Source organism: Aulonocara stuartgranti, assembly GCF_965226115.1.
Source record: "Aulonocara stuartgranti genome assembly, chromosome: 22".
Taxonomy (NCBI): Eukaryota; Metazoa; Chordata; class Actinopteri; order Cichliformes; family Cichlidae; genus Aulonocara; species Aulonocara stuartgranti.
This window is the reverse complement of record NC_138957.1, coordinates 34,028,927-34,055,551: the sequence shown is the minus strand read 5'-3', so window position 1 is coordinate 34,055,551 and position 26,625 is coordinate 34,028,927. Positions and strand designations below refer to the sequence as shown.

The following is a 26,625-nucleotide window of genomic DNA, read 5'->3' as shown; positions in this document are numbered from 1 at the left end:
AAAGTTGCATTCTGGTAGTTCGATCCTCTCAGTTCTGACTACCTACCCTCTCTTCATTACAATCCGACTACACTTCTACAATCTGAACGACATTCCATGTCCCTGCTGTAGATCCTGGTGGTGTGGATCAGTGAATCAGTGTCTCATTTACTTTTGGCATACAGCTTGATGTCACGGAGGCGGCTGACAACTGCTCCGTTCCGTAGTCAGTATTTGTAGCCAGTCTTGTTGATGATCTCACTGAGGGGGTTCAGGCCTATGCAGAACAACAGTGGGGACAGCTCATCTCCTTGGTAGATCCCATACTTGATCGTGACTTGTGCTATGGGCTTGAAGTTGGCCTCTAGTATTGTTCAGCACATCCCCATTGAGTTCCTGATGAAGGCTCTTAGGGTCCTGTTGATCTTATATAGTTCTAGGCATTCCAGGATCCAGGTGTGGGTCCAGGATCGAGTCGTAGGCCTTCTTGTAATCAATCCAGGCAGTGCACAGGTTGGGGAGCCGGGTCTTGCAGTCTTGGGTGACTGCTCTGTCTACCAGTAGTTGTTGCTTTGCTCCTCTGGTATTCTTGCCAATTCCTTTCTGAGAGGACGAACCATCATGGAAGGACCCCTGCACAGTATGTACCACCGGCAAATAGAGAAAGTGGTTTGCATCCGGAAATCCTACCAGTGGCTGGACAAAGCTGTACCGAAGGACAAAACAGAGGCACTAATCATGTCAGCACAGGAACAAGCACAAGATCCATAGACAAGTATAACTGGATTCAGATTTTTAATGATGTAAACAACAGGTTTATAACATTAATGTATATTTGTTGCATGGTAAACTTAATTGCTTTCTTCTCTGCTCAGTATTTCCATCTAGACGTTCAAGAGAATAAAATGGAATCCAAAGCAATATGCTGCAGACTTTCCATTACTTCCACAGAAATCAGAATGTTTTCTTTGTTTTTCTTTTTTGTTTTAATTCATAAAATGACAATATTAAGTAGTTCTTGGTCTACCAGTGTTTCTGAGTGTCCAAATGTTTGATGGGTTCATTTTAAGTTTCATAATAGTCCTTAAAGACTAACGTACTAAATGCTTTAAATTGGTTATAGCAAACAAACTGGATAAGGTGTCTCATTGCTGCTGTCAGCTGGCAGTAAGCTATCAAGTTTTCACTGTCTGGTGGAATCGGTCTCACCAGTCTAACATCCGATCATGCGAGCCAACCGACAGCTAACCGGCAGTGTTACTTGAGGTGTTGAATCTACAATTCCCTCTTCAATCAGCGGGATCGTAGCTGTGGCCGCAGACATGAACCTCACAGCCAGGGCGGAGCTGACACAAGCCCCCTGCTGCAGCCCTTTCCCCTGGGTCGGATTTAGTGTCATTAACAGGTGGGCAGCAAAAATAGAAAGAGGAGGCACACACACACAGGAACACACACACACATGCAGTGAAGGGGATGGGTCTGAATGTGTGTGCTCATTTTCGCACAAGTACACTTTGAAGCTGAGACAGCCGTCCAACGCAACTGTCCATGTTAGCGTAAACAAACAGATTCACTTACAGAAGCTACAGTGTGACTGAATACCACTGACACACACACATACACACACAAACACGCACACGCGCCATCTCTTTTTCACCTCCTCCTTCAAGCATGAGCACATGTTACCCCATCTACCCCCCCTCAGACGTAATACTGAGCTACTTTGACCTACACTCCCCCTCCCCTCCCCCCCTCACCCTTTCACTTTCCCCTCCCTCAATCACTCCCTCTCCCGGCCTCAGCTCGCCCTCCGTCACTCCGAGCAGAACCACACACACAAAAACCAGGTCAGCAACTTGATAATGTCATTGTTGTGATATTTGTGAGATGGCGGCGAGCGCAGTGAAGCAGGCGTGCAGCACGTGTTAAAGAGTGAAAAAGTGAGACTAATTTGTCTAATTTCAGCATGATAATTTCTGGCTGCTGAACTGTGTGAAGGGGGCTGGGCTGGTGGGGGAATAAAGCTGAACTTCAAACGTTGCCTTTACAGAGTGTTTATGGTGTTTGTTGTGTGTGCGTGTTTGTGTGGGTTCCATGTTGGCTTATTTTTGGATTCACTAAGAAAGTGAGTGAACTTGTTAAAGGTTGACGCTGGACTTTCCTGCTCATGCTTCATTGCTGCTTTTCCAGCGTGTTATATTGGATGCCTTATAAGGTGAGACCTGATTGGTTTTGATGAGTAAGGATAGCAGACTTTAATTTTTTTTTTTTTTTAAACAGGTGCCCAGACACTTTACATAAGAAATATTTGAAATCAGCTACGAGCAGTTAAATATGTCAGTGATGTTTTGCTGTTGTGGTTGTGTTTGCTGTTGCTTTAGATATGGAAGCTCATAGTGACCACTTTGCACCACTGTTTTTTTGACAAATTGCCTGCAGTGTATTGTTATGTCATTTTTACAGTGTTATGTAGGCGTTATTATAGGAGTGCCAGCACAAAGACAAATGATACCACAAAATGCAATAAATGTTTGGTTTTTTTTTATAAAGAGTGCTGCTGTCCTTTGCCCTCTCAGGAGCAGAGTTAACTTTAGTTTTACTTAATTAGGGGGAAAAGTTGCAGTTCTGCAACATGAATAAATCAGGCACAAAAGTGCTTTTAAACAAAAATTTAATCTTGTTAGAAAATATCTTAACACCAGAGTAATGTTACCTATTAATGCAAGATAACCATTTGAGAAAAACTATAAACTATTTTTGCATTTTCTTTTCCACTTTAGTGTAAATGTGCAGATAACACGGATGCTATATAAGAAGATATGTTGAATTTAACTGCTAACAGTGTTTGAACATGTTTGTCATTGGATAAATGTGTGTGCTAACCAGAGCTATTTCAAGTATATAATTACTTTTTCTGAGTTGTGGCTTTCTGTTACTAATCTAGGCCACACACTATGTAGAGAGCCCCTAATGTTTACAACCTAATTTGACTATTAGAACAAATTGCTTTGCAGTTAATACATTTGCACTGTCAAATCACTATAAAATTGTTATAACATTTGTAAATGCCAGTGTCATTAATGATGTCCCCAAGACACTCAAAAAGGTTCTGGTTCATAACCTGCTGATCAGCTTTTGCTGTGGAGTTTGCATGCGTCTGTTTAATTAGTGGTACTAAATTGGCCAAAGGTGAAAATACGTATGGTTGGCGCCCTGTCCAGGGTGCTCGATGTCAGTTGGGATAGGCTCAAATCCTTCTGTGCCCTGCGATAAGAGGTTTAAAAAAAACTCTACTTACTGTGCAAGACACTTTCACAATCAACAGAGATAAATCACTATAATGAAGTGCATTATTATATGTAAAGGTTTAGAATTTGAAGATGTGCATTAAGTGGAGGATTTTGTCTGTTAATGTGATCATATGTTTATATTCTACTGTGTTGTTGTGGCTTATTATCTCTGTTTCACAAACCTGACTGAAAACGTCTCTAAGCCTGCACTCTGTGACTTGTTATCTTATTCACAAGGTAGATGCTGATATGAAAGTAAAATTGCGTCTTCTCCCCAGGGAACAGCTTTCATTTTTGCTAACAAGACACAGGGTTGCATGTTGTGTCTGTTGTCACCGCATCTGGGTGGAACTCAGCGGGGCAGCCGCGTCATTCCCCCTCCAGAAACAAAGGGTTTAAGACTGAGTTCACTGGCGATGTGTCTGTGTGACTTCGTATCACAGAGTTTCTCAGAATAGGTAATTGGTCGTGTCTTGAACATGATGAGTATCGCTGAGGTACCACAAAGTATCTCAGAATAGATAGCAGGTTAAGATTTCACTATGCTGACTATTTCTCTATGTGCTTGCTGTCAACATCTCAAAATAGATAATTGATTTTGACACCACCATGCTAAGTGCCTTTATATTGGCTTAGTGTCCTTATGAAAAATGGAGAACAGGGCACAGATAATTATTTCTGATTTCTAGTATTTGCGAGCTCTCTCCAGTATTGTGTTCTTCCTTTTTTTAAGTGCACTGATGAAAGCACTGAATCCTGGTTATTTAATGCAGTCATTTTTTTGGCTCAAATTACAGTGGACTTTTGTTACAGAACAGCTGCTTCATGTGGGCTCAGATCACACAGGAATAGAACAGAATAGACATTTTTATGGCCCAATTAGAGTCTTGTGAACTGTTCATTTACTTTTAAGATTGAACAAATGACATTCATGAAAGTTTCTATTTTTGGAGAGTTTGACATTATTTACACCTGGGTGATATACGGATAATGAGACTTCATAATGGACTTTTATATTGTTCACTGACATAAATAACCATCTTGCTTGAGCCATGGGTCAGTCACAATGAAATGTCAAAGCTGGATTTAGTTTTATAATACAATACTTTCTCACAAATAAAACAGGTCTTCAAGAAAAAAATATTCAGCTGCATGGGATATTTTTGGTAAATGTTATGTTACCACCCCCCGAATTCTGAGATTAAAGTCAGATTTCTGAGAAAAAAGTCTGAATTCTGAAAAAAAGTTTGAATTCTGAGAAAAAAAGAATTCAGAGAAAAAAGCCTGAATTCTAAGATTAAAGTCAGAATTCTCTGAATTCTGACTTTCTTTTTCAGAATTCTGGAAAAAAACAAACAAACAAACAAAAAAAAAAACGATGCACCCGTTTTTTTTTTTTTTGTTTTTTTTTCCCCCAGTGGCCCTAATCCTGTTCCATAGTAAACATCTATAAGAAACAGTCAAAAAATCCTATGGAGTTTTTTTGTTACAGACCTGTGTAATATGTCTTTGTATGAGTTGGGACCTCTGATGAAGTTCACAATGGTTTTAGATGTAATCATTTGATTTAAATTGCTGGGTTTTTTATGAATCAAAGAGCCAGATCATGATATTACACATTTGCATTTCCTGTAATAACATTTTTTAAATTCTGCATATTTAATGCTTTTTGGTTTTTATGTCCAAAAAGATAAGAATTAGTTTATATTGACTTTGTATATGTATATTTGAGAATTCAGATTTCTGTTACTAAAATAAAATTTTATATAATAAAGCCTTTTGCAAAATGACTAGCTGACACTTTTGAATATTTCTGTGACTCTTGCATGTTTTGCACATTCTGTATGTGAAGCCTCTTTTATGATGATATAAACATATTTAATGGCTCTTACATTTTAATTCTTTGTTCCCTCTTTTCATTCTAGGAAGTGTCCTTTCTTACTCTCCTGACCTACCTCTACTGATGTTCAGAAGATACTCTTCTCAGTACATCTTCTTTAATCTGTAATCGTTTATTTTTTCCATGATGATTCACTTAGCGGTTTTGTATCTGTCATCCAAGCCACCATTTTTCCTCAGCATTCTTTTCAAGAGAAGGATAATTGGCACCTTTTCCTCCTAAAGACGTTGTATGTCTAGTTTCTGGTCCCATTCTGGACATTTTAATAGTTTTTCTTTCAATTCCTAACTAGCCATTTCCTCTGTTTTTGCTCTACTCTTAATCTTGAATTGAAGAAAAGCCCAAATCGAGTTAGACCACAGACTGGACCCTGCTCGGCTTCCTTGGTAGTTTTATATTTTCTCAAAATGTGGTCAACGTTTTTTGTGACTGACGAGGAGGGCCGCACTGTAGGCCCAGGGACCCCCGGAGTGGCTGGCGGGCCTGTACCAGGAGGACCAGCCCAGGGTGCAGGGGGTCTGGCCAGCCTGATGAGTGGACGCAGTACATTTGGTGGGAACAAGCGCCGCAGGACAACATCAACAGGACATGCCATGAGTGAGGCCCAGGAGGGAAAGGTAACTGGTTTTATATTGTGTAGATGTATGTTTATTTTCTGGATGCATGATCGTAGTCTGGAGGTAACAGAACCAATCAAATAGCTGCCTTAAGTGAAGTCAAGGTACAGGGAACACACCACAGGATCAGAAAATGGCTCTGAATATTAGAAAATACATGTTTTGAAAAGATTAATTTCAGTTATCTGACAATAAGGTGATAAAGATTAAACTGAAATGCAATCTATAGGTGTCAAATCTGGCCTTGCTGTCTGTCATTCATCTGACAACATCAGGCAGTGAGAAAAAATGGGAATGGGACATATCTTTGTTTGGTCACTATAGTCATATATGTGACCAAATCATATATGATTTATGAGTAAAAAAGTCAGCATTATGTGCTTTACAGACTTAGTCTAAATAATCTAAGTAATTTTATGTAACTGAGCTCAGCCAGACACCTCTGAAAGCACCATTTTGATTCTGTGTAGTGCTGTGTGTAGGAGTGATGGGTAGGAGTCCTATTTCTATGCTGCCGTTTATTGTTTGGATGGTATGGAGGATCACAACTGACAAAATTTAAATTACAGAAATAAATCAACAAATTCATCAACACATCCTCAGTAAAATGCCCTAAAAACTACTGTTAAAAATACATTTAGAAATAAATTAATATGTGACAAACTGAAAGTGATGTCTTCATTTCATTTCATTAACTTGCTTGTTTAACTTTCAATTAAATACTCTCTCTCTCATATATATGCAGTATATTTAGTTTTATCTAAACATATTTATTTAAGATGTTTACATCCCGTTTTGTCACTACATTGAATTTGACGGTATTCAAAAGTTATTTATAAGCAATAACCTGGAAATTTATCTAATGGTGTTCTTACTGGAGGCAGTGGCAGTTACACTATTCTTTGCATGAACATCTGGTCATTTGCATAATGACAAAGAAAAGAAATAGCTCTGTCATAGTTTGGGCCTATATTTTAGGCAGTGGGGCTAGGGATATTCCTGAAGACTACTAAAAGAAATTAAAAGAAAGGTTGCCTAAAAGAGTACAAGCTGTCTGGTTTTGCCTTATATACCGCATTGCTTCAATAATCATTGCAACTAGTTCCAATTTTCCAAGCAAAATATAAAGAAATGGTACTTCAAGACTTTTGCACAATGCTGTGAATAAAATATGATATAAATGGGGCACATTAGTTAGTCTGTTTATCTTTTGTTGTGTATTAGATTTTGGCAGGTGTGGGTCCCTACCAAATAGGAATAGACTGTATAATCTGGGAATGAACGCTAACAATTAGAGACTAAAGGGCAGCGTGTAAGGGACACTGTAACTGACTACACCTCACGACTTGAGCACACGCCAGTGACAGTACATTTATGAAAAAAAAAATCCTTACGTTAACTTAAATTGTTCTTGTTTTGTCACCAGATCAAATTAGCATTCTTTGTCGCCATTGTTGGTGTAGTCCTGACAGTCCTCGGGGTCGGGACTGAGTTCTGGGTGGAGCTGGCACCGCCGAAGAGTTTCTATAACAATCAGGTGAAAGTCAGACTTTTTTCTGTTCATGAGCTATGTTGCTGTTTTCACTGATAAACAGATGTGACAGAGTGTCTTAGATATTATCTGTCCAGGGTAGAAGTAGTACGGGCTAAAGTACCAACTAAACAGTCATTTCCTTTTAGAAATGAAAGGCTGTTTGGTCCAAAGGGCAAAACCCTGTGATCGATGGCAAAAAATATTACCCCTGATTTTAAATCAACAGTCTTTGTTTTGCAGACTTGTCTGACAGCCCACTATGGGCTGTGGAAGGGCTGCACCAAGACCCTGTGGGTGTCTGATATTGACCCAGAGAGAGAGAGCTGCGGACCTGCTGAACTGGCTGGAGGTGACTTGTGAAATTACTGACTGGTTGGGTGGATGTGTGTCTAACTTTTGGATGATGGATGACTAGTCCGTCTGATGAAAAGAGGTTTGAACAGATGATTGATGGAGCAATCAGCTGACTGGACGTTTGTCAAACCGTCGAGCTTGTTGGACAGTTCAGTTTGAGGGAGAGAGTTAGAATGAAGGAGTGGTCTACCTGACTTTTTGGCTAGACAAATGATGCTTGGCTCACTGTTTGATGGCTGGCAGGCTGAATAGTCTGGCTGAGTAACTGACTGAGTCATTGTTACAGAGTGAAATGGTCCACATTTTGTTTTTGGGTCAAGTGAAGGGATACAACAGAACAAGGACAACAATATCCGGCTTCTGTTTGAGTGTCTAAACACTTGAATTTTAACTTGTGTTCATACTGCATGGGTTTTAATATATCTGTTTTAATGATTTCAAATGCTGTTCTGCCACGATGAGAGAGCGGTGCAGTGTTCAGCAGTGGTTGGCTGGGGCCTGTCTGCGTGGAGTCTGCATGTTCTCGCTGTACTTTCTTCCTATAGTCCAAAGGCATGCACATTAGATAAACAGGTCATTCTAAACTGATCATATGTTTTGATGGAAGAGTATGTGGTGGTATATGTAATCCTTGTGATAGACTGACTTGTCTAGTGTATACCGAAGCAGCAAAACAACTGTCACATTGAACTGCAAAAAACTTCAGATCTCAGAATCCCATTTTAAAATGCCAAACTTTACAGCAATAAAAGTCATGTTTACATCCTGGTATGAAAACAGCTTTGGCTCATATATACTCAGTTTGACCATCCCTTCATACTTGTGCTGTTGATCCATTAACTAATAATTAGAACACTCAAGAATTTTGTGCTTTAGTTTTGGTGAGTAAAATTCTAGTCTATCGGTGTGCTGCACCTATAGAATTTATGGATGCAGCCTGCTAATCAAGCTTGCTATCATTAGCTGATAATGAAAACCTCTAATGCAAATATGGTCTCTTCTTGCTCAAACAGCCCACAGCTGAGGCTTCAAAATGTCCAAAACAGCGCCTCAACACCAATGGACTAAAATAATACCCAATGCTCCAACTCTATGCTGTCATATACCCTACCAGTTCTCAAGCCTAATCAGGTTCTACTGATCTCACAACTTACAGTTTCAGGTGCAGGAGCAGCAGAACAAAATGAGACTGTGGGTTGGAAAACTTTGGAAACATTGTTAAAGCTATTTTGTCAAGGTGTGCTGTGTGGCAGATAGGATGAAGGACCCAAATGCAGCACTCACAGGACACAAGGGTGAACTAAAAGAGGCAGCTTTATTGCGCTGTAGCAAAAACATACTAGGAACCAAAAATCCAAAAACAGAACACTAGAAATTAATGACAAGGAACTAAGACACTGGGAATAGAGGTAGAACCCTACCAAGAACACGGAGGGGGGAAAAGCACACAGCATGGTAACGGTACAAAGCAACACTGACAGAGAGAAACACAGGGCTTAAATACAGTGAGGGGAAATGAGGGAATGAGACACAGGAGGAAAGCACAGCTGGGAGTAATCAAACGTAACAAGACAAGGGGAGGCAAAACTAGAAACACTGCACGCAGGACAGGGACTATGAAAATAAAAACATGAGACACTTCACACAGACGCTTGACACTAAGACGTGGAAACATGACAGACCTGGGAACAGAGGAAACATGAGGCACAGAGGCAAAACTGACTAGACGTGGAACACAGTAAAAAACACAGAAACAGAACAGAAAACCTAAAAACCAGAACTATAATTACCATACAACCAGAAAGCCATAATATAAAAAGTATAACTTAATTCAAAATCAGAAACACTGAATGACCAGACCCAGGACCAGGACATATTTGCAGTATCGCTCCTATTTTCCATGACTCACCTGTATGAACTCCTCTTTTTGCTAAATGATTCGTATAAAAGAACAAAATTGAGATTTTAAGATAAGATAAGATAAGATAGAACTTTATTAATCCCTCGGGTGGGTTCCTCTGGGAAATTCGACTTCCAAAGAAAAGCACAGCAACGACCGAAGTTACAGTTACAAAAAGAGAATTGTTATATATATATACACACACACACACACACACACACACACACATATAAATACAGAGACAAATATAAATAAAATATACAAAGGGGATAAATAGAATAAATAGGAATAAAAAAAATAAAAATAAAAATACAAGTGAATTGCACATTTCAAGTATTGAGTCTAAGGACTGAGGAGTCCACAGAGACATCTCTGCATCTTATCAGAGAAGAGATCTCTTTGATTATCATCAAGTGAGAAAGCTTTACAGGGTAATGGGGGTGCAGTAAGATTTTTTGAACATGTGGAAGGAATGAATATGAAGCTGAAACAAGTAAAATTCTTGGCCTGCACCCTGCATCAGGAAAAAGATTCACTGTCAAAGAACAAAACAAACCTTCTTTTATGTTATAGACTCCTTTAAATTGCTAAACTACAATGTTAGAAACTACTGGAACATAGTAAGTGCAGTACACGTGTTACAAAGTCAAACACCCTGCAGAACATCATGGGCAGTAGAACAATAAATGCAATATGTGTCATTTGCAAACGAGCCGATTCTTTGTAGCAAACATCAAAAGCGAAACAACTTTTAACCGCTCCTGCTCAGCTCTGCTGAGAATCTTCTTTATTTTGCTGGGCACACCAAGCAGACCAATCACATGCAAAGACAGGCAAGGATCATAACATTATGTAAAAGAAGCAAGAAGGCAGAGGTTCAGGAGACAACGAGTGCAGCGGTACAGGCAAGAGACAGAGAGACGAGGAGATGAATTTGAATTCAAGGCTAAAGAAACGAGCAAAATGCAAAAGTAAGATAACTCGGAACTGCTAAATTAGGCTAAAATACAATGCTCTGAATGAAGGGCCATTTAGCCAGGCTTTTCTAAGGGAGCCGAGTCAAAAGAGCCAAATCTTTGAAAAGAGCTGGACCACCCATCACTAATATAATATACTCTCATTTTGATCATTTTTTTCTTTTTATATGGTTACATGGATGGTTAGATTTACCAAGGTTTAATTCTGCTTAAACAAAGATATTATGTAGCCATATTGAGATGTCACATAGCACTAATAGTGACGCATACATGCATTCTGAAAAAGCTCAGTGATTCCATTTATGAATGTATGGAGTATAATTTGAGATAAAATCTCCTCTTAATATAATATGGATGTATATAAAGTTTAGCTTTTAGTCTATACTACAACTTTCAATAAAAACTCAAATATTTATTCATTCACAGATTTATTTATTCGAAGAACATGAAAAACAGCAAGTTGCTGAACCCAAACCTCAGAATTTAAAAATGATCATCATTGAATTTTTAGATTTTAGCTCATCCAGTCAAAGGACTGATCAGTATATACCACAACAATGTGTCCATCCATCCGTCTGTCCACAGTTCAGGAGACCTGCTACTCCACCTACAATATTGTCTTCACCCATTCTGTGTTCAAGGTCACATTTACAGGCAATAACCTGGGAACTGATGGATCATGAGTCAGATGAACTGCTACATCACTGACTGTTCTGACTTTCCTGCTTTATTAAGATCCTTTATCCAATTTAAATGTGAGATGTTATTTTAGGGGTTTTCTTCTTAGCCAGACACTGATGATGGAAATGCTGGCCCACAAATTCCTTTGGGGATTAAAGTGTACACATGTTCTGTGGTCAATGAAAGGAAAGTCCAATTATTGCCTGACTGGCCAGCTACAGCGAGCCTTTATTTGTTGATGGGATTTGAATTCTGCCAATTGGGATTTTAGAGTGCTGCAGTGTTCGCTGAAACTCTTATAGCTGCGGCAGCAGAAAAAAAGAGACCAAGCCAGAACACTGAGGATGCGGCTTTGATCACACTAATTAAGAGTGATGTGTGCGCGTGTTGTGCATGCTCGTGTTTGCCAATGCACAAGGGAACAGATAGAGGTGTCACAATCTATTTGACGGCCAATTTCTAATTACTGTAACACATCATCAAGAAGGCAGAATACAAATTGCGCAGGAAGCATTGGGTTGTCACCTTGAGCTTGTCATTGACGTTCACGGCTGATTATGTTTGATGGAGAATACTTGAAACCAAAGCATCCAGGGGTGGGACGAGGAAGAGGATGTGGGGATGTGGCTTCTTGAATTTCAAAAAGATGATCAAGATAATTTGCAACTACAGGAGATTACCTGTCAGTGTTCATGTCACTTATAGCGATTTGTCTTTCGCTCTCCTTTCGTCTCCTGCAGAATCAAACTGCACGTACTTCAAGTTTTTTACTACAGGGGAAAATGCTGTGATGTTTCAGAAGACGACACAGAAAAGTGAGTCACTTAGGCTCTTTCAGCTGCCCACTCCTCTCTTTTCTTTTTTCTCCACTTGTACCTCTCACTGACCCCACCCCCTCCCCCTTTCACCTGTGCCCTCTCTGCCCTTTCATCTTTATCCTCTCTTATCCTGCCATCACCTTTCCCATGATCTATCCCTGTATTTCTCTGTCCCATCGTTTTCTCTGTGTCTCCCTTCACCTCCTTGCTACGCTCTTTCAGGTTGATCATTGTCTGCTCCCTGAGTGTTTGAAATGCATTCCGCCTACGTTGCGTTCAAGTGCCTCCGAGCTGCTGTCTAACCTCCCATTTCACTGGCAGTTTCATAATGTATTAAGATCACACAGCGCCATACACTGAATGAAGAAAGACGCACGTACATTAAAAACTCATTGTTCACTGGTGCCACATCATTGTCACGCTATAAGCCTCAATCTAGTGATTTAAAGTCGCCACGAGTATGAAAAATAATTCATTTGGAGTCTAATTCAAAATCCATACACCTATCCAAACCTTTTACATCTGAAGATGATTGTGTTATTGGAATAAAAGCACTTTCCAAGACATCCAACATGCCATTTACATCTGTAGCATCGGTGGTTTTGGAGGGACTGAAAATTGTTCAACACAAAAATTTTCTGTTACATTATCTGTAGCTCTGTAGCTAGCAGAGAAAGTGCTGTCTTCTTTTTTGGCAGGATATATGTTGTCAGAATCCAACAAATAAGATGACCCTAAAATTTCTATCTTTTCCCAACTTTATCGCACTACTTTATATTCTGTCTCTTATAGCAGTGGTCTCCAACCAGTGGACCATGGACCAGTCATGAGTTGAGGCTTGGGTGTGAAATTTATAGTTTTCAGGGTTTTTATTGATTTGTATCGTTATTTCTTTTATCGTTAACTCGCTTTCCCTGGGTCTTTTTCTGTGTGTTATGAATAGATGTTCTTTTTTTTGGTACTGGTTTAATTTTTGTTGTATTTATCTGCTACACCTTAAAGGCCAGTCCATGAAAATATTGTTGGACATAAACCAGTGTATAGCACAAAAAAGGTTATGGACCGCTGTCTTATAGTTAAAAAATATATATATAATATACACATTTTCAACTCAAATGTGTCTTCAGTGTAATCTATGCAAAACAATTTCTGCAAATAAGTAGAATCAAATATCACCTATAAACAAACATTTTTTTATTACTACAAGCTTTCTTATTTGCATTTGTATTCCACCTGAAGTCTAATCAAATTTAGAAAGCTCTGGTTGTGTTCATGTAAATGAGTCCATGTGCAGCGCAACTGAGGAAATAAGTTTGCCAAAACCTAAACTGTCCAATGACATTTTAGCATTCATAAACAATGACTGGCACATGGAAGAGGAAGTCTTGGCCTGGATATCAGCTGGTTTTACGGGAAAGGTCAAAATACTAACTTTTATCTCCAGAATCTAAATGAGTGTATGCTAGGCAAGGGTTTTCCGATTTTGTGTTCAACCTAACTTGTGTCACTGTTCATGTGGACATAGCGCTTTCAGTGGGAGAAACGTTTCATCACTCATCCAATTGACTTCTTCAGGCTCAGCTGCAGGTTTCCCCAACCTTAAAAACAGTACATTTGCACATTGACTGAAACCAGCCCACTGAATGAACAATGGGCTGTGAGGTCACTTGGATGAGTGACGAAATGTTTCTCCCACTGAAAACGTTACGCCCGGATGAACAGAATCAACCTTTTAGCGTTTACTTACCTGGATGATTGAGCATGCCCCAAAACATGAATTTAAGATTTAGTTTGGGTATACAGTCACAATGTTAGTTGAGCATTTATTACAACAGAGTGATTCACAAACTGGAATGTTAAGCAGCTTTTATTTGAGCAAGCTCCTGAAACCTCATGCCTTAACATGGAAGCTGTGATTTGCAACATGGGATCATTCCCATTGCTAATTTTTCATTAGTCAAACCAAACTGCGTACAAAGCTGCTTTATCATTCCTACTGGAAATCATTTGCAATTTGTTACTGTCATTCCTCAACTGTGTCACCCCCGTCATTAGTGAACTGGCTAATTGTGTATATTTTTTCCATGAAATAGACTCCTACTAACACAAATATAAAATGGTTTACGTATCATTTGTTCAACCTTGCTACGAGCTGTTACACACGAAAGCCCTGTCCGCATTTAAAGCGATTTACTCGTCATGCATCGCTTTGTTGCTGACAGTTGATTGCTACAGAACAAGGCGCCAGTTGTGTATGTAACCATCTAATGTTTTTACCACTTCATCATTTCAGTCAGTGGTATCCTCTCTGGTAGTCTCCTTCTGTGCTGACACCCCCTAATGCTATGCTACAGCAACATTACAGTGAGACAAAAACAATGGCGGCATTTAAAAGGCAGCAGCTGGTTACAAACTTGTCCGCTCTGTCTTTTAGATACGATACATTTTTCCCTGTTGAACACAGAAATAAATGAACCACCTTTTGATCGAGTTCTGTCCAAAATCCACTTATATTAACACCGTCATTATTCCCTATGTAGATCTGAATGTGGCAGCAGCAATGTTGGCCCTATTCAGCCTGTTTCTGATGGTGATGGGCGCCATCTGCATCACTATGGCTCTCAGTAAGGAGATCCTGTTTTTCCTTAAACCAGCATCTGTATGCTTCATTCTGTCAGGTCAGTAAAGGTGGCAGCAAAGTTACCCTCACAAAGGCAAATTTATCCAAAACTATACCTCTCACAGCTCGTTCTGGTTCCTCCATCACAGGTGTTCTGGTGCTCCTGTCCCTCTTGGTTTTCCACCAGTCTGTTTTGGCTTTTCTTGCCAGCAATCACACAGTTCCTCTCCACCATGAGCTCTCCTGGTCAGTATCGTGTATTGGCTGTGCGGGGGCTGTCCTCATCGTGGGTGGGATCCTCTTCCTGCTGTTGGCGTTGCCCTACAGCCCCTGGCAGAAGTGCCTCCCTCACAAGGACAGCAGTAGCTAGTGGACTGGAGGTGATGGTGCATTTTATCTGCCCCTCTTGTAAGGGGGAGGGTGCAGAGAAGTGAGGAGGTTTCCCAGAGATGTCTTACCAAAGAGATAGCTTTTTCTGTTGACTTAGAGCAATTTTGTTAAAAGAGTCGCTGGTTTTACTTTAGTTACTGCATTTACCAAAATATGCCATTATCGTATCCTAATTTAGTAAAAAATAGCTTTAATTTCTTTCTGTTGCACAACAAGCCATTAATTTACAAAGAATGTGGTGACCTTATTGCTCAGATGTGTGTGGGAAACACTTCTGTATTGTCTTAATAATGATCTTGCAGGGTTTAGAGGCTATTGTTGTTAATAATTCAAAAATGATTTAAAAAAAAGAAAAGAAAAATTTTGTTCCTTCCAACTTTTTTTTTTTAATATTCATGATTTTCATCCCTCTACTTAAACTCACTACTTATTTAAGAATTTGCTGAAATGCCAATTAAAATATCTGCCACCTTCACTGCTAACATTTTTATGATGCTCGACACATATTAAAATGCTTTCCAGTTAATTTCTCTCCTTATTTATTATTCACACAGCTAATTCACCCATTAGCTAATAAGCTTTTAAAATGACTTTTGTTCTGTGTGTTTACTCTGAGAAAGGTTCTGCTCATAGATGCACAATTGCACAAGCCGAGAGCATTCAGCAGTTAAATGTTGTGTTAATGTCACTCTTGTTTTACCCCAAATACATTTACTGTGGCTACGCTTCGATAGCTTTCTCATTTTCTTTTAAAAAGCTGCCTTTCTGCTCAGGTAACGATGTGACCACACCATCATCAGAACTGTGTGCTGACTGCCAATTTGAGAAAGTCATAAAGTTTATTTTTAGTGATGTGTGAAAAAAAACAACCCTGATTGCCTTTTCTCCCGCAGAGCTCCTTTATTATTGCTATGATGTTTTTTGTTGATCCTTTGTGTATATTGAGATTATTTCGAATTACCTGCATAACCATGTATGAGCCCGTCTTCTTGAAATTACAATTATATGCATTTAATTCAAAACAAAATCACTTTTGTAAATTTAAAAAGAAAAAGCTGCTAAATTGTGTATTTACTGACAAAAACTTGTCAGTAAAATATAATTGTTACTGGGCTGTATCCCTCTGAATTGGATAAGCAGAAGAAAATGGACGGTACATGCTTTTAAAATGGTTTTCAGTTATATTTTTTAAAAGCCAAAAAGGGATCATGTTGCGGGTTAGCCATGAAGCTTCTGCAGCACTAAATAATGCTGATATGATTCAATATCACTATTGCTACTTGGTTCACTGGAAAACATTAGAATTTCTGCAGTAATCAGAAATGGAAATTATAATAAGATCAAAGCTTGTTTGAGTATATTTTCAAGGTCATATATGAGCTTACAAAACTTTCCATATATTTGGCTGATAAAATAAATGATCACAATTCACTGTGTTCAACGTATAAATATAACTTCAAGGAGACAGGTCCATCCTGTTGTAATATTGTACCAGTACATATACATGTATTTATATATATATTTGGCTGTTATAAATGTAGCGTAACACTCCTGTCTTGTCATCTTCATCACATGCAGATACAAGAACACTGTAAGAACAGTATTGGTTTGACATTTTAAATGTAAGTACAGAGGGGACTACACAGTCCTGCAGAAGCTGCACTGTGTTAATCAGCTGCCAGGTTTTTACCTTCAAGGTTTTTCTCGGATGATTTCTGTTAAAACAAAGTGCTTCTCTGCCTGAATGAAGGGTGAACTGTCGCTGCAACTTTTTTGAACTGAATCGACTGAGTATGAATGAGTTCATTTCATTATTTAACATCACATGAATATTTAATGTCATCCTCTATCAGGTTCCATTTTTCTCCTATTCTGCACTCTCAACACGTTCTTGGCTTACAGTCGCTGCCTCCACTATCGCTGCTTTTATGAACTGTCCCACTTTACACCTCATAACTGAACTGTTAACTACATGCTCTATTTCATACTTTTTCTTTGGGTTCTGTTCATTGGAATCTCATCAGATTAAAATGCTGTGTAATATTGCAGAAGTATTATTCTGTATTTTGAATAAAAAACATGCTTTGAGATTAAAACCTGAAGTCTGGCATATACTGTACACCAGGATGTTTGAGTAGATCAGACCTGTCCTTGTCCATCTCGCTGCATCTAAATGATCAGGTGTGTAAATGTTTGGTGGGTCACAATTTGTTTTTTGTTTTTTTTTACAAAATTGGCTCTGCTTGGCACAACATAACAAAGATGTGTTGTGCCACAGTGAGGTTTTTTTTTTTTTTTTTACCAGTATGTTTGGTTCACAGTAGGGGTGTGATGATATATGGGTACTAATGATATTTGTGTATGTAAAAATGAAATATTTATGGAATTTTAACACATATGATTATATTCTGGGCGATCCATTGCTAAATAACTAAATAACAGGAGCACTACTGGATTCTCTCAAACCACCATTTGTCATGGAAGCCTGTCACTAAGCGCTATGATGTAGCCTCAGCTTATTTACACATTTTATGGCTGGCTAAAGTTTGGCCGGCAGCTTCTCTCACACACCTGGAGATTCAGTTCTCACAGCAAACATCCTTAGTGGGACTGAGTTACTCACACAGGTGCAGTTTGGCTGTCATGGTGTTGCTGAGGAGACGAGCAAACTGCTCAGGACTAAATTCCTAATTTATTCACAGATTAAATTACCACTCCTGTCCCTATCTCAGCTCTGAGTGTTTAAGCTAACCCTAGCTGCTACATTAAATGATGCCACTCTGCCCTGCACCTCACATACACTCGCAGGTGTGTCTACACTTTGTGGATGTGATGATACACTTGCTCTGTGTTAGCTTCATGGTGCTTTGGTATAGGTATGATGCCAGTGACATTTGTATAACATACACTTATACTTTGACATTATTTTGCATCATCAACAGTAGGACATGCATTTTTGTGACTACTTTATATGTGCAGGCATTGCACAGTGGAGCAGAATCCACTATGTGTGATCCACAGGAGATCCAGAGACCAAACAGCAATCTGCAGGCTACAAAGACTGAAGATGGTTCAACTGGTATTTTTCATCATTCATGGGGTTGTGAATTTGTGACCCGGGGTTAAACTCCCCACTTTTCTTACATATCACATTGTACCCCCTGCAGCTGTGTCCTCCTCTCCAAGGTAAAATTCAAGTTGAAGGGCCAGTGTCTTGATACAGTCCCCAGCTGGCGTTCCAGCATGTCCTCTGGGCAGTGCATGACATGCATTCAGAACAGGACTTCAAGCAAGCATTTTGCAAGTGACAGGAGCACTTCGAGCAGTGTATCATTGCTACCTAATACGGCATGTGTTTTCTTTTTATAGGCACAGTCAATACTTTTCGATTCCACCACCTCGCATACGCAGGTGTGTGACAAACGTAAGTTGTAAATGTAGTTCAAGTGTCAACTAGATGACACTATGAGTAAGGTAATAAAGTTGCCTTAAAGTCTATATTTATCCTGCTGCTGAGTTCACAAAGAGACATATAGATACTGTACATGTGAAATAAAAATCACAAAATTATCAGCTGAATCTTATTAGTCAGTAAAGGCAAAAGTTAGCAGGTGAAGATCCAGTTCTGAGTCTTTATTAAGATTTCTTCTTCCTGGCATTTTGGAAAAGAACAACAGGAAGTAAAAGTCTGGAATTTATATAGCACGATTCAATATTAGTTAGCACAGAAGGTACTTTAAACTGTAACTCACAGTGATTCACAATTTCATACATTCAAAGATACTAATTCATAGATTCAATTATACTACTCAAAGGTTATTTAACCTCATGTGAATTGAGCACAAGTAATCTGACTGTCAGGTTAATCCATAAAATATGAATTTTCCTAATGTGTCCTGTAATCTTTAGATGTATGCCACACAGAGCCTTTAGCTCACATTCTGATCTTAAATTCAGTGGAAACCAGAGAATTGTGAATAATATTAGCACTGTTATCAGCTGGGTTTTGGATTGCACTCAGTCTTCACTACAGCTGCTTTCTTTGTAATAAGGAAAAGGAAAACTCAAAACATCTCTTCAAAGGATATTCCTACTTATTGCACATGAATATTTTTTTAATCTTGATATTTGAACAAATTTGACTTATTAAGACAGCAAACTGTAAAGAACTGCAGAAAATGAGAAAAGAGAAAGAGTGCAATGACATATAACAAAGGTCCCCGGCTAAATTTGAACTCTGAACATTTCAGTTGCATGTTACATGCTGTTATATGATACAGTACACATTTAGACGGCCAGAACACCATCTAAATCACCTTCTTCACATCAGCAACTACTAACATATCCAACATTATCCTTTTACATTTTATTGAATTTGTAAGTGTAAAATAATCCGGTGTTATTACTTTCAAATCAAACAATTATCCTATGCTCTTTGGCTAATAGCAGATGGTTATGGAACAACACTCTGGATCACTGAAGGATACCATTAAAACGTGCAGGGATAAGAATGGTTTTTGAGTGCATTTTCATGCAGCATGTACAAATTGCTCAGATCTGGATTTTCAGAACCCCGCACTGCCTTCATCACTGGTTCAGTTCTTGTTATCATGCTCACGGCACAACTCTGTCACCATGTTGACCTCCTTCCAGGCTCGCGTCTCTCTGAATGGTCTCCCACGCTGTTTGGCTGCGACCTCCTGGCTAAAAATAAACTGTGGCTAATACGACTGACGTAGCAGGAGAAACACAAACCTGGAGACGAGCTGTGCATGCAAACACACTCAAATGTATTTGTTCTGAGACACATTTACACACTGGATCTCTTCTCTGCGTGGTGCACAGATTTGATGATACACGTGGTACTCACTGGGTGAGCACAGTGTGAATCGGGTTTAAACTGAACCCCTGGCATCGTGCATTCCTGACATCATCCAATCCACTTTACTGCACCACAGAGAATCAAATTATCATCCTGAGTTTAATAGGAGAAGCTATAAAGTGAAGCAAGCACAGATAGCCTAAACTTTTAGAACTACAACTTTTCTCATTGCGTCGGCAGTCTGCACCAGGCCCTGCGCATTTTCATCCTCCCCTGATTTACAGTACATAGTGTTTTACATTTAAACACCTGCCACTCATGTTCAGTCAACGTCTGAGGAACCCTGGAGATAATCAGGCCCCTCCAAATTGGCCAATGTGCCTGTCATTAACAAACTGGACTCAGTTTTCAGCTTGAGTTGTAGTTTTCCATTTTTGATATTACCTTTGCCTAGGTTATGTTTTCATTCTGATCTTGTTAGTTACTAACTTTTTTCTTTCCATCCTATGTTCCGCATGCCAAGTCTGAGTTTTTTCTTTGTCTTTACTTGGGCTTATCAAGCTCATGTGTCTTAGTCTCTGTGTCAGTGTTAGTTTCCTGTTTCCTCAAAGCTCCATAAGGAAAACCAACTTAAGTCTTAAAGTTCACCAATCTAATTAGGAAGCACCCAGGGTGTGACTGAGGGAAAGGATTGGACTATCGAAACACACATGAGGGTAACCAGGGAAATGGAAATCGGGGGAAACGAGATGTTGCGCAATCAACGTAATCATACACAAGAAATAAAACTACAGATAAGACAGGTAAAGCAGGAAGTAACAAATGAAAGATGACACAAAGAAACACTTAGAGGAGGCTCGCAAAATACACCGAGATACAAGGAATCAGTTATTAACAGAGATGGGTAGCAACGTGTTACTGTAATCTGATTACTTTTTCAAGTAACGAGTAAAGTAAGGGATTACTATTGCAAAAAAGTAATTAGATTACCGTTACTTCCCCGTAAGCACGCTGATTCACTGCGTCACTAAACCGTGATTTCGTTTGTGAGAGTGTCTCATGACAATGAGATAAGCGCATGCGACGTTCGTGGTAACAGACGTGTGCAGATCAACAATGGATAATATATCGAGTACGGGAGAGAGTACAACTGTGCAGCGTTTAAAGCATGGATGTACTCACATTACTTTGAGTTTGATTCCATAAAAAGTGACAAAAACATTGGCGTCCGCTGTAGACTGTGTGGGAAGAAAACATCTTTTTACAGCAAAACCCCCTAAACTTCTGAGCGAGCAGCGAGCACGCTGCCGCAGGAATGTGACATTCACAGAGAAACCCCCGGATCCTCGCACTGACATGACCGCTGTGCAAATGGGCAAAGCTCCACCAGTCCCACTCCTGCTAAACAGGTGAAAATAGAAGTAAGAGCGACAGGACTTAGTGCCGCTGAATCTTTGATTTTATTATTATTTATTTTTTGTTGTGTTTTACTTGCATCTATTTGAAAGAGTGAGTGTAAACACAAAACATTATTTTACTTATATGCTGGAATATGCCGAAAATAGTTTAAATCTTAAAACATTTCGTCAATTCAAAGACTGTTGCATATAATTTAATTTTTGCTAGATGCTATGTGCATAAAGTTAAAATAATAAAACAATTTTAAAAAGAAACTTTTTCATTTGATTCAATTTTATACGATGGATCATGCAGAAAAAGTTGGGCTGAAAGGTCTGTTGCTTTATTACGTATTCAGGTATCATGTTTTTAAAAAGTAACTAAGTAACTAATGAATTACTCTTGAAAATAAGTAAAGTAACAGGATTACTTTTTGGAGAAGTAATCAGTAATTAGTTACTAATTACTTTTTTCAAATAACTTGACCAACACTGGTTATTAAAAAGTAAATAAAATGGTAAATAGAAACTGCATTTCAGAAGTGGCAACACAGGAATATCTGTGAAAACAGGGCGAAATCTCCATGAAGTTATTCATCACAGTGCTGTCACAAAGCTCCTTGTCCCTGTCATTTGTACTGAGATTCAGTCCCATGTGGCCCTGAATCATTGCACCCTTTTAAATTATCCTGTTATGAGCCCAGCCTATCCACCTTTTAAATTATTCACAGTAGGAGCTCAACATGTTTTGAATGTTCAAACTTTAATGCCAAATGAAAACTCTGTGGAGAATCAGATTTAAGCCACAACCTCCAATAGCGATTCACATGCCGTGTCATGGAATCTACCAGAAAGAAAACACAGTGCTCTAATAAACTGAAATCTCCATAAGTGAAGAGTGCACTCAGTGAAAACTGATATTAGGCTCTCAAATATCTGAAGCTTTATTGGTTTGAATTCAGACCAGAAGTGTGTGGGAGAAGTTAGTTGGACATTCCTCTCTGGTGTCTCTACAATTACACATGACCATGCAGCCCAGTGGGCCTTTAAACGAAAGGAAGGGAGGGAGGACCCAAATGCAGACTCCAGGGCACAAAAGGTAAACTAAAAAAAAACCAAAAAAACAGCTTTATTGTTGAACACAAGGAAAACCAACATTAACTAAACTGAGAATACAAAATAAACTAGATGGGCCGGCAAGCTGGTAGACAGAAACACACAGTGAGGAATGAGGGAGATCGTGACACAGGACAGAGGGAGACCCGGACATAAATACACAGAAGGATAACAAGGAAGTGAGAACACACGGGGAACACAGCTGACATGAATTAACATGACGCCACAGGGGAAGCAGAACAAGACACACCGAACATGGAAACATGAGACCTTCACAATAAAACAGGAAATGGAGGAACACAAGACTGAGTTTGACAGACAAGTGGAGGAAAGGCAGACAAGAGGGAGCAAGGGAACACTGGAGAGCGAGAGGAGACATGATGGGCTGGAAACAGAATGGAAGACAAGGAAGGAAACAAGACCCAAGGGCTCACACAGGATACATAAACACCGACAGAAAACGAGAGAGACACAGAGAGCAAAGACACAAGAGGGAATCTAATAATCAAGAATCCAAACAGGGAATAACAGAAACTCACAATAGAATGACTAAAACTATAAATGAATATAAACCATAATACAAAATATTACTAGAACACAAGAAACTGAAAATGCTGGGTGAAAGCACCCAGACCCATGACATCATTTAAGGGTTCTTCTTCTTGTTCTTAATCTGCAGCACATTTTTAACAAATTTCACTTGTTGCACAGCTGCTTTCCTATCACAGTATCACACTAGACTTTGCTGAGCTCCTGAGAGCGACCCATTCTTTTACCAGTGTTTGCAGAAGCATCTCCAGGTGCTTGATTTTATGCAACTGCAGCTATGGAAGGGAATTCAATGTTTTGGATGGGTGAGTGAATACTTTTGGCATTATAGTGTAGCTAGGACGGTCACCTCACCATCAGGAAGTTTGGATCCACCTGCAGGTTGGGGCCTTCCCGTGTGGAGTTAGCTTGCTCTTCCTAAAACAATGAATCAATCAATCAAACCATGCTGAAACCTTTTTACTTTCTTGGAAATATATAGTTTTTGTGGCTCTTTAGTTTGACCAGTACCATTAATGTATTTGTGCTGATGTTAGACATTTGGATAAGTAAAGGTCACACAGTTTGAAAAACACTTTACGTTAAGATGTACCGGCTTTTGTGACCTCTGGCTAATTTTATAAGCTTAACTAAACTCCTTCTCTCTTGCCTTCTTGCAGCCTGAGAAGTATTTTTGCTGCCTTTCTTTTGTTTATTTTGTTTGTTTGTTTGTTTTTTATATGTTAACTGGTTAATCATACTTGTTAGATTCCACCTTGACTTGTGGTGTAATATTTGGGGTGTGAGTGTCTGGGATAATATTTATTTCTGGAAGAGTTTACTTCTTTGCGCCCCCGAGGTTGTGTAGATTTCATTTTGCATGGGCTTGTTAAGTGATGTGTTGAATATTAAGGGTGAGGGCTGCCAGGTTCAAAGAGATTCCCCACATGAATGAATATAACCTATAATTAGGTTTCACTGCATAATGAAATTCTTGTTAATTACATGTCATATCTTAGCTGAAATATGTACCTTTAAATTTACAGTCTTTAAAAAATATTTGTAGATATACATTTTAATAGTTTTTTTTACACATTAGAAAAGAAAATCATAATGAACATACGTGTGCCTATATCATGACTAACAAAACAAACATATCTCTGAAGTTTGGTCTTTGTTTGAGTTTTCATGAACCCGAGTGTTACTCAGACAGCCCAGGTTTCCTGGAAAGAAGAAGGATTTAAGGACAAGAGGAAATGAGAGTGTAATCTTGAGTGACAGACCTCCCCACCAGCATGTGGATGTCTGTCGTCGAGCCTGAAGCCGTTATCAGTGACTGCAGGCGTGCACTCTTTAACACCAAAGTGCCCTGGAAGAAGAGACAGCCGGACGGCGAGCTTCAGACTGAGTGAAGAGAGGAAATTAAAATGCAGAGTGTCTTCACTGGTGGCAGACGCCTGTTGACTCATGAAAGCTGACACAAGGCGGTAGCTATTATCGTTACTTAATGTATGTATGGCCATGCTGCAGACATAATAATAATACAGGCTAGCCAGGAGCACCGTGGGAAACCCCACGGTGGACATAAGTCTGCTGTGATAGGATGTGGTGCACTGGGCTTTTATTAAATGCTGAACACTGCCCACACAGTGTGATATACAATAATGGAAGCTCCTACCTTATTAAAGCTTCAGAAAAACTGTCTTTATAGGGAAAATGCAATTATGTGGCCATTAATCCATCAAAGGTACTGACCTGCCACTCGTGTCAAATATTTGTTTTTCTCTTTCATTAGTGTTTATACCTGAATGTGCCTGTATAACACTTACACATCTTCCTATAAAGACATTATAGCAATAATGACAACAACTTTACAAAACTTGTTTTATTAGTTTTAATCTTTTAACTTTATGCACATAGCATTAAGCAAAAATGTAATTATAAGCACAAATTAAATTGTATGCAACTGTCTTTGACTTGAAGAAATTTATTTAACATTTAAACATATTTTCTGCATATTCCAGAGTATAAAATAATAATAAAAAAAATGTGTTTACACTCATTCTTTCAAATAGATGCAAGTAAAACACAGCAAAAAATAAATAAAATCAAAGATTCAGCGGCACTAAGTCCTGTCGCTCTTACTTCTATTTTCACCTGTTTAGCAGGAGTGGAGCAAGCGGAGGTTTGCCCGGTGCCGCAGTGGTCATGTCAGTGGGATCCAGGGGTTTCTCTGTGAATGTCACATTCCTGTGGCAGCGTGCTCGCTGCTCGCTCAGATTAGAAGTTTAATTTTTCGCTGTAGAAAAAAGTTTTCTTCCCACGGAGAGTAAACAGCAGACGCTAATGTTTTTGTCACTTTTTATGGAATCAAACTCAAAGTAAGGTCAGTACTTCCATGCATATTATCCACTGTTGATCTGCACATGTCTGTTACCATGGGCATCGAACGCGCTTACGTCATTGTCATGAGATACTCTCACAAATGCAGTAATGCGGCATGCTTACAGGAAAGTAACAGTAATCTAATTACTTTTTGTGATAGTAATCACTTACTTTACTTGTTACTTGAAAAAAGTAATTGCATTATACTTGCAACACGTTACTGCCCATCTCTGAATACAACTAACTGAACCCCACTAACTGCGTGTTGTTAAACTGTGGGAGGAACCTGGAGTCCCCAGAAAGAACCCATGCAGACAGAGGGGTATCATGTAAACTCCACATAGGAAGGACGGTGGATCTATCTATCTATCTATCTATCTATCTATCTATCTATCTATCTATCTATCTATCTATCTATCTATCTATCTATCTATCTATCTATCTAAAGAAGTAAATCTGATATGAAAGCAAGTGGAGCAGCCATTACATAATATTATTCTTAGAGTCTGTAAGCGAGACTGAAAACTCATAGTTTCCTGCAGTTGTGCAGTTGTCATTGTTCCGTGCTGAAACAGAATCGTTGCACTGACTGAGCAGAAAAAGCAGCGGAGCTCAACCAACCTTCTCTTCTCTGCAAAATGAATGAGGGCAGCGAGCCACAAAAAGTACACGGTTTCTTATGTCTGTAGTTACAAAGATATGGGAAGAATGCAAACTGAAGCTACAGTTCACATTATAGAAGCTGCTAGTGCAGAGCTGCTGTGCCTGTTCCTGCCACAAAAAGACATAAAGGCTGATTCAGGATGATTGCAAACAGAAACACAAACTTTGACACCAAATTCCTCGCTCCTTCGACCAAACACATCTCAGGCTCCTGTGTGCTCTGTCAGCAGATCTATTGTCAGCGGGATGGATTAAAAGCAGCCACATTTCCCCTGGGCTGACAGGCCCTCCCTGTGTTATTCTCTAGAGAGGACGTCAGCTCGGCATTATTAAGGGACCGCACCGTCTTAATTACTGGCTGTCATGGTCTCTACTGTTTCCTCGCTTGGAAAATTATTCTCTTCTGCAGTACTCGATCGATCTGTCCATCCATCCATCCTTAGAATAAAAGCTTATTTTTGCATCATCCAGTGAAGATCCAAAGGTGAATAATGACTGCTACACCTCTGCATCATGTAGCATTGCTTCATTTCACACTCAAATCACACCAGAAACACCAGTATGACAGAAGACGTACCCTGGGTGTGTACTGTTCCAAGCTGAAATGGGGAAAAAAAAGGTTTTCATTTTATTGTAAATATAGTGTATACTCAG

General features: G+C 39.2%; 1 protein-coding gene across 3 annotated transcripts; it reads left to right on the top strand.

The window, feature by feature from the left end:
* The first annotated feature begins 1,780 nt into the window (after nt 1-1,780).
* cacng6a (calcium channel, voltage-dependent, gamma subunit 6a) lies at nt 1,781-15,425 on the top strand. Of its 3 annotated transcripts, none has more exons than XM_082520435.1 (7): nt 1,781-1,826; nt 5,195-5,786; nt 7,213-7,323; nt 7,561-7,669; nt 11,973-12,047; nt 14,591-14,728; nt 14,820-15,425. In XM_082520435.1, exons 2-7 carry the CDS (start codon nt 5,577-5,579, stop codon nt 15,038-15,040), a joined length of 864 nt encoding a protein of 287 aa, XP_082376561.1. In that variant the 5' UTR covers nt 1,781-1,826; nt 5,195-5,576; the 3' UTR covers nt 15,041-15,425. The 3 variants fall into 3 exon arrangements, with proteins under 3 accessions (XP_082376561.1, XP_082376562.1, XP_082376560.1); XM_082520436.1 differs by lacking the exon at nt 1,781-1,826 and adding an exon at nt 2,094-2,194; XM_082520434.1 differs by lacking the exon at nt 1,781-1,826 and adding an exon at nt 2,155-2,194 and having other exon boundaries at nt 5,505-5,786.
* Nucleotides 15,426-26,625: the final 11,200 nt, after the last annotated feature.